We start from the raw sequence: 9,575 nt of genomic DNA, 5'->3' as shown, positions 1-9,575 counted from the left end.
ATAATTTCAAGTTATTAGTTAACAAGTTAAAAATACTGCATAGATAGAATACTACAGTCAATGTACTGTACTGGTACGCGGTGTGCTTTATACATTGTCTTGTATATTCAGCCATGTGAGGTCCTGCATGGCAATGCTTGTCAGTATGCCTTATGTCCTTGCAGCATTGGTACAAAGAAGAATGCCTGTAATAGTCATATGGACTATACATGTTAAGAAGGCACTATGATTGCATAGTTACCATTTATCTACATTTCAATAGTGTTCCTCAGCCAAGTGTACATATATAAAGATAGTGTTATGCTCCCAAAGAGTCTTATTTTTTCATCATTTTGTTGATGAATAGCAGAAATAAGTTATTTTAATTAAATGCAATAATATAGTCAGTTAAAATGAATCAATCACCGATTTAAAAGAGTTATCATCATTATGGGAAATATTGACATCACAGATAATGAAGGGAAAACAACAACGCAATCTACTAGCTTTGTCTCTTAAAGTATGAGCCTTCCATTGTTATACTGTTCCTCTTCTCTCACAGTGTGAAAACAAGAATCAGACAATACAGAAAAACAACAATAGTTTATTTGAACCATATTTTGTGTATGAACTACAAACTCTGGTCTCTATAATCGATCTCCATATCTTTTAAAGGTCATGAAAGAATGCTTACATGAAAATCAATCTCTTATGTGTTTACATCATGTTTCTCTTTTTCACTTTTAGAACAGGTTGTTGGCACATGTAAAATCAAAAGTTAAAAATTTTTGTTTTGTTTTATTCTCAAAATGTATTTTTTATATAAATCTACCACTAGAACAGCATTCAATCTCAGAAAAAAGAAAAAAAAAGTGAAAAAACTAATATTGACCAAAAATATTTAGATATCTTACATACATGAGACAGCTCGACTAAAATGCAACAAATTTACGATTTAACTTTTCAGACGATTTACCTCCAACTAAAGGCAAAAAGGGAAGATGGTTACACTCTCTTACGTAAACTGAGTAGAATTGTGATCCACATCCCACCAATAGGAACTCAACCACAGACTAAATGACACACACCCAGGTCATTCTATGGTTTACAAATGTGCCAAACTCCACAGAAGTGTAACTATTGATAAATGGTGTCTGGGTGGGACAGAAAATGATATGGGGCAATTATCTTATTCATTTTGAAATGAAAATTACTTGGGGACCTATATGAAATTTAGAAATCTACCATCTGTGTTGTGTGCAGCACATTCAAAGTGAATAAATAAAGTATTGTATTTCAGTCAAATTCACTGAAAAGGAAATCTCCAGAATGATCTTGATTTTCAAATTAACATACAGAGGGTCTCCTCACTGAGTGGATACAACAGCCTCCTACATTTGCACCCAAAATGGTATCAAAGCTCCCATTAATAATTTCCATGGCAGCCTCCATAATTCTTGACCAAAAGGTGGGAAAAAAAATGTATGTAGAATTTTTTTTTAGCCGTTTCACATGGGACTACTAATATCAAATTACTTCTGTGTTAGGTGAAATATGGAAGGTAATTTGCCACAGTTTTTTTACTTAACAGATTACAGGCATAGATTATTTACACGTATAATCTATGCAATTATTGTATTACATACCACAAGAGGACCCCAGGTAATACTACTCTTGTGCAATTAGGGCTTTAGATTATTATCTTGTTGTTAAATTTAATTCTATTTTCACATCCTAGTCATGGGATATTGAGACAAACTGCTACTGTATCCCATTTATTCCCCCTACTTGAAAAATGCTGAGGCACATAAGCAATGTTAAGTAGCCTATTTGTCTTTTAGGTAAAAATCTGTTTTTTGGAGTAGAAGGGACTCACTTCATGTAGGCTTTTAAGGTGTCTGTTTATAGTTATATCCACCTGGTGATATAATAAATGACATAATGTTAATTTGTCTTTATTCTTAAATGTGGGATAGTTAACTCTTGTCAAACTTATAAGGCTAGCTAGTATAGTTCATATGGTTTTAACCAATGGAAGGGCGGGAGTTAGGTGCTGTAAGCAAGGATCCATACAAGTAATACAGCTTATAAGCTTAACAGTGCTTAAGCCAAATGGTAAAATGTGACAGAAACAAATTGAAGATACAGACTGACAGACAGCAGAGATGTTGATTATACAGCAGGAGTAATTCGAGAAGTATCTGTGGATGTGTTGGTACTTTATTTCTGCTGTGAAAACCACCATCACAGTGGAGTCCACTGTAACCAGTGAATCCAAGGTGATCAAAGCCTCTTATCTTTGTAAAATGGCAAATCATATACTTTTCACAGACACCTTTCAAGCCTTTTTCTACAATTAGGGGAGCTGCACTTATTTGCTAAAAATAAACCCCAGGCATCTCCCGAGGTGCGGAATCTGACAAATGTCTGCCTAACCTCTGTATTCATGATGCCTGGCAAAATTTTTCATGGGGGCTTTGAAATGGTTTCCAGGGTATGGGCGCCTGCAGAGCTGTGTCCATCCAAAGCCCATGGGCACATCAATTAAAATGGAAATTGTGTTGTCACTAAGGGAGAGGGAGAGAGACAGGTGCAACCCAAACATCTGGTTGATGCCCGATCCCACACATTCACCCATAAAGCCTCTCTCAGCATAAGCCCTGCCGCTCAGGGTTAAGTCCTGTGGTTGGCAAAGGCAGGGTGTGAAATCTGGGGCTGCCAGGTACTGCCCATGTGGAAATGTGGCACACAGATGACAGGCAATGTGCTCAGACAGCTGTATAAAGGGTTTCTGCTCTTTCTCCAGCTCATCAGTCTGCTTCTGATAGCGCTCAGTCCTGCAGTACTGCAGATGAGGTAAGGGGTCCCAGCATGAAAAGGGTGGCTTCAAAGCAGTTATCTTCATATGCAACAGTACAAAGTACTGTAAGGTAAAGGTGAGGCCATGATGCATCGACCTTTTTCAATCACAATTTTAATTTTAACCATTAATGCTGCTCCTGTATCATGACCTTCAGAATTTAAATTGGTCTTAATGCAATCAATGGAATGTTCTCTATAATAATCAGAAGATGTCTTGATTCAAAACAAGTGGAGATTAGGGATAACATAATACTTTGCATATACATTAGGCAAACAAAGACAAATGTAATTTTATTTCATAGTTAATCAATAGAATTTAATGTAACTAAAATTTACTTCTAATAGTGTGCCTCGACTTTTACAACAGCAGAATGCAGAACATATTCCCCTCATTTGGGACCCTCAGTCTATTGATGACAGAGCAGAGAGTGCCTAATATGTATGTGACAGATATAATTAAGCAGTGAATCATGATCAAATTTTGTCACTGACAGTTCTGTCACTCACTGTAAAATAATGAACAAGTGTTTAATTCCTCTCAGTTACAGATGGTCACAAAAGATTTCATCACTTAATCCACAGCTGGAGAAGATCACTACTCTAGATTCCTTTGATACATGGGGAAAACGAGGTTACTATCTGATCCAATCTAAAGTCTGCAATTTACCAAAAATGAACAATAATTTGTTTCAGGAGTTTTTCTTCCACAGATGTCTCTAAACAGAGTTTGAAAGCATATTAGTAAACTAATCACATGAAATGAGAGGAAGAAAAAAAAACATGAATTAAGTGCTGAAAAAATAATTGAAGAATACAATTTTTCTTGATTTAACCACAATACTTTTTTTCTTAAATAAATAACTTCTGTTTTGTAAAGACACTTTTTGAAACAGTAGACATACCCTAATTCCCAAAGTCATTGAATAAACATAACCAGTCACTGATTTGCCAAACACACCATGTTTCCAAACCTCCACGTTTGAGCCACAGTCCTGATAAGCAATTGTCAGTAATGTCCTGTCAGTAATACCTTTATGTGATTCCATCAGTTTTATAATGTCTGATTTTGAAAAAAAAAAAAAAAAAAAAAAAGAAAATTATTAGATTTGGGTCTCTTGTACATTGTCTTTTGAGCTGGCCCGGATTAACAAAGGTTCGTGCGCTGAGCTGTGTATGGAGTTGATAGTGGAGGCATGGTTGTATGCAGTCTTATAGGTGTTATAGTGGTTGAGGTGCTCATGCTCAAGAGGAGGCAGAGTCAGGTGGCCCTCCATGCCCGGGCCTCCTGTTACACAGTCCTCCTCAACATTGATGATCTCAATGCTGCGTGTGGGTGCGTGGTGGTTCTGCTGGTGGTGTTGTTTGCGCATCTTGTAGAATATAATCAGCATGACAGCTGCCATGAGTGTGATTGCAACAAAGCATCCAATGATGATCTTGGTTGTCTTCATGACCTCATCCAAGCCGTTCAGTGGACCCTCCCCACCCAGCTCCGTGACAGGGATTGTGTAAGTCTTCTCTGTGGCGCGGGTGGAGAGTGGTGTCCGGACTGTTGTGGTAGTTGTAGAGGTGTGTGAAACAGACTCCCATATACCAGCAGAGGGGGTGGGGCCCACCTTCTGTTGCACAGTAGTGGTGAAGCCTTCATTATGTGGTGTTTCTATGGTCTCTACTGTCACTGTGGTAAAGTAGCTGAAGCTGCTGTTCTCTGTAGAAGACACATTGAGCGTGGCAGATGCTGTTGTGTTGCCTGCAGAATTACTGACCATACATGTGTATGTGCCTGTGTCCTGCATAGTGACATTGGTGAAGTTCAGAGTGCCGTCATTCAGCACAGAGATTCTGACCTTGTACGCACCGTGTGTCATTATGGAACCATTGGGTGTAATCCAGCTTACCGAGGTCAGGGAGCTGGCTCTGCATTTCAACTCTGCAGCACTTCCCTCTGTCACATTTAGGTCTGCAGGAGGCTCCACAATAACAGGAGCATAACAGTGGAAATAGTTCTGATCCAGCTCGCCAATGTATCGTCCCTTATGGTGGGATGGTGAGCTGCAGCGGGCACAGCAGCTGGTGTTTGCTGGTACCATCTCCTTAAGCCACCAGCTAAGCCAGAGGATATCACAGTTACAATTCCATGGGTTGTGGTGCAAGTGCACCCTCTCTAGGTGATGTAAAGGAGTGAAGAGATCATGGGGCAAGAGGGTAAGGTTGTTATGGGCTAGATTGAGCTCCACTAGCGACTGCAGGTCATCAAAAGAGTTCCTTTCAATGGTCTGGATCTGGGCATGCATCATCCATAGCTTCTGCAAATGGATGAGCCCTTTAAAAGAGCCAGGTCGGATGACAGATAGCTGGTTCCCCGACATCTCAAGTTCATCCAGCTTCACCAGGGGAATGAGGTTGGGAATTTCTTTCAGATTGCACATTCCCAGGTTTAAATAGCGCAGATTGCTCAGCCCTTCAAATGCCCCGTCAGATATGTAGGAGAGCCGTTTGAGCTCTCCAAGGTCCAACCGCCGTAATGAGGGAACTCTGTTGAAAGCATAGGAGGGAATGCTCTCTATGGGGTTATTCCTTAGCCAAAGCTCCTTTAATTTGGACAGGTACTCAAATGCCCCGTTTGGGATAGTAGTGAGGCGATTATCAAAAAGCTCCAAGGTATTGAGGCTGGCCAGTCCATTGAAGGCTCCCAGCTCAATTTTGCGTATGTGGTTTTTGCTCAGCTGCAGGATCTCTAGATGTCTTAGGTGCTTGAAGCTGTCCACTTTTATGACCTGAATGAGATTTTCTTGCAGATTCAGGTAGCGTGTGTTGGTCGAGATGCCATCAGGGACATCACGCAGGCCTCGCCGGGTGCAGATGACTTTGCTGAACTGGTTACTACAGGAGCAGACAGAGGGGCACGTCTGAGCACGTACAAGCCCTGCCACCACAAGCAGCTGGAGGGCCAGGAGCAGCACAAACAAAGGGTCGGACAAGGCCCGGTTCCACCTAGGACCTCGCATCATCTGCTGCTGCTGAGAGGAGGTCATCTTGTTTAACATTCATAATTCATTGACTGGTCTTCCACTCTTTGGAAAGAGGATTTGGGCTCACTGGAATGAAATGAGAGACAGAAGAGAGAGGAGATTAGTATATATATATAGGAGTATAATGCATATTTGAGATTATCATGTCACTTCTAATCATTACCACAGAAAAAAGAAAACTTTTTTTTTTTTTATCTTTTATTCAAGTTTGTGGATCTGTTATAGCCACTAATAATCACACATATATACACCCACAACTTGCAACCTTTATGGAGTGCCTTATATCTATTTCTGTTTCTGGGTGCACTGTCCTCCTCATACTCTCAATCTTAGTCACATAAAATAAAATCACAATAAAGCTGCGACTTCTGTGCTGTATATCTGCAGGAGGAGGAAGGGAGGGAAGAAAAGCAGCTATGACTGCTGTGTTCTGTGATTTATATTTGAGACTGGGGGGACATAAATAATAAGGGAGCTCGCCACCCACCAGTCCTTCAATCGAGTCGAGATATCTGGAAACGTCTGATTACAACTCACAGTTCCTCAAAGGCACGTATGTGACTGGGATGTCAAACAAGCAAGCCAAAATGGGACTGGGGAATTTGTTTGTGTAACTCTCTATGTATCACGCCAGAGGAAACTGTGGAAATACAAACAATGTATTCTTTGATTAAGATTTACTGTGTGCAAGAGAAATGATGCCATTACAGTTATGGAGTGTAACTAAATGACAGATGTTTATATAATTGATTCAGTGTATGCTATCTGCCTGATTTCTGCTCAATAATACCAGTATTCCTAAATGTTGTTCACGTTTTCATGGTTGTACAGTGAATAATAGTTTTAAAAGGTCTTGGTTCTATAGTTTATATAAGCTGAAATACAAAACAGCAAAGAGGCAACTTGTGGGAGTAAAGCTACAAACTACTACTACTAAAAGTTTTGAGAAGGATAAACTTAAGAATACAAAAGTTATAAACTGTTTTTTAAATTAGGAGTTTTAAAAGTGACCTGAAACACAGTAATTATTAAATCAATAATTTAATTCATCAAGACAACAAAGTCTGTATTAGACATAAATCACTACAAGTGAACACCAGTATGTCTAAATTATCCAAATGGTGCTTTGGATTGAATTAAAATCCCAGCAGCATAAGTTTTTGGCCAAGGGACACATAGAGACAGCTGAGAAGTTTTTGGAACAAATTTAAAGAGGTACTCAAGTATGAAATATCAATATGGAAATGCATATCCTTTAAGAGATAGCTTCTTACAGTACTTACATGCTAATTACATTAGCATTAGCATAAGTGTTCATATGTGACATCCCTGTTTTAGCAGTACCTAATAATATTAATGGAAGTTAACTATATTTTCAACTATTTATTTAAGACTATATTATAGCTGTCTGTTAAATATATAGTAATTTATGCTGTGTGTGAATGTTGAGATAGGCAATATCATCTTCAAGTTTTGAGCAGTGCAAAGACTGCCTCAACAACATTGTGCTTATCATATATGTCTGAAATCCTTCTTACATATTATTTTTCATCACTGTCACAAAGCTGGATTTTTTTCCCTCTTGAAGTAAAAGACAGGGAAACACTCTGAGCAGGTCGAAAGTGAGTCACAGAGCTAACACAGATAAAGAGAAACATTTATAGAGTCTCTAATCTACCTGACCTGAATGTTTTTGAATGTGGGAGGAAACTGGAGCACATTCAGAAAATCAATGTGAACATGAAGAATAAATGTGAACTACACACAGAAAGGGCTAGAGTTACAACCTGCAGTGAAATGACAGTGATAAACTCTGGTGTATATGTTGTTAAGCTACAAACAGCTACAGTAAATCTCAAAACTTGTCATGAGGAGAACTACGACTGTCTCACAAATAAGTTTTAATCTATAAACAGAACAATGAGCTCCACAAGGCAAGGGTTCTCTTGGGATGCGTTTGATGAATAAAATGAAATAGCTGTCATATTTAAATAAGGTAATCAAAAACAATCGTTGTTATTTATTCTTATTGAGTCAATTGTCATTGACGCTGTTTGTGAGTTTAGAATATAAATGAACTAAAAAATAAAATTCTAAAATTGTGTATGACATTTTAAAATGATAGGGGTTGCTGTAAATAGACAAATACTTCTTCTTTTCAGCACTTAGACAGCTCAAAGACAGCTGATTTCTGAACAGAGTATAGTAAATCAACTACATGAATGCTGTTGTGGGATTACAGTATATTCTGTTTCCGTACTGTATGTTCAACACACAGACTAATCTGAAACAGAAAGCTCTTTGCTTAAGAATGAGCAAGCTATTACTGTAACTACTGATTAATTGCTTGATTACTGACTCCATTAATTCTTCAATTACAAAATTCAAATTCCAAGCAGTCAAAGCCTGAGGGTGGAGCAAGAATGTGTTTTCATGCAGGGGACCAGGCAAATATGACAGAGATCACCAGGCTGAAAGTCACATTCTATTCAAGTAAAAAGAAATTAAATTCCATCAATAATATGACAAACTAGAACATATGTTGTACAGTGTGGATTTGTGAATATCTATCTCTTGGAAAAGGAATTCCTGTATCTTATTTCATTATTTACTCATCCTCTTCAACAGATCAAACCTTGAAAAGCGATACAATCATCAGAACAGAATCCAAATTATGGCATCAGAAAAGAAGAAGTTAATTTACAAATCAAAACAATACGTCCTCACATTGACAATAAAAGCGGCAAAATTGGATTTACGTGTGCAGTGAAGGAATTAGATGAAGAGGGATAAGGAAAATGAGATTAAGAAAAGAATGAATTTTCAAACTTCTGTCGTAACAGATTACGAACTGCTGTTTCTTTGTCTGTTACAGAGAACTAAAGCCTGACCCAGATTAGCAGGACTGCAGACAATTGATGAGCAAGATCTGCAACATTTCTGAATTAATTTCTGGTTTATGAAACAGAAACAATTCTCACTGAAGACAACAATGCAAAGGAACTATGGTCTCTTTGGTAACATGGATGATTAAAAAGCATAACAACATGTCACATAAACATATACCTTAATGTGAATTCATATGATCCATATACATTCTATTGTCTAGGATACTAGTTAGGGCAAACCACACATTTGATAATATGCCAGTATGCCAGATTTCCTAAATGATGATTTAGCATTAGCACTTGATTATACAGTAGTATGGATTTCCTTCAATTTAGTGACCACAGACAGTGAGGACATTTCTGAATTTAGACTCTCCTAAAACTAGGAAATGTTTTGGATTTAACAGTGATGTATACTTGTGTGTCATCTACATACAAATCTATAGAAACTGTATGTATGTATCAAATTATTTATGTTGCTAATATAAACATGAAATGAGATATATAAGCAAAAAATGTTGCCTGGTATGAATCAATTACTGTACTGAAGGCACTTGCAAATGTGCCTGCTTAAATTATTGCGTGTCACATTTCTCCATACATCAGGGTGTAGTACCACCAACTAGCTCTTCGCTCCTTTTGCCACAGACCACTTAAAGGTAACCAATGGGAATTAATTTTGGCAGCCATAGAAACAAGATACTCATCCTTTTTCATGACACAACTAAACAATGCTCATACTGCATAAATACAACAGCTGTCTTGCTGATATTACTCAGCTCTCCTCATCCAGATAACACATACACACTCAGTA

The 9,575-nt window shown here is 38.1% G+C and overlaps 1 protein-coding gene across 6 annotated transcripts in view; it reads right to left on the bottom strand.

Moving 5' to 3' along the window:
* Window positions 1-567: 567 nt before the first annotated feature.
* Window positions 568-9,575, bottom strand: part of lrrc4ca (leucine rich repeat containing 4C, genome duplicate a) — a 171,108-nt gene continuing 162,100 nt past the window's right edge. For all 6 annotated transcript variants that reach the window (XM_051383573.1, XM_051383574.1, XM_051383572.1 and 3 more), the window contains one exon: window positions 568-5,939. In XM_051383573.1, the coding sequence (XP_051239533.1) occupies window positions 3,942-5,888 (1,947 nt within the window). In that variant the 5' untranslated portion in view covers window positions 5,889-5,939 and the 3' untranslated portion in view covers window positions 568-3,941. The remainder of the gene's footprint in view (window positions 5,940-9,575) is intronic.

The sequence above is a fragment of the Dicentrarchus labrax genome, unplaced genomic scaffold (assembly GCF_905237075.1).
Source record: "Dicentrarchus labrax unplaced genomic scaffold, dlabrax2021, whole genome shotgun sequence".
NCBI lineage: Eukaryota > Metazoa > Chordata > Actinopteri > Moronidae > Dicentrarchus > Dicentrarchus labrax.
This window is presented reverse-complemented; position numbering and strand designations above follow the sequence as displayed.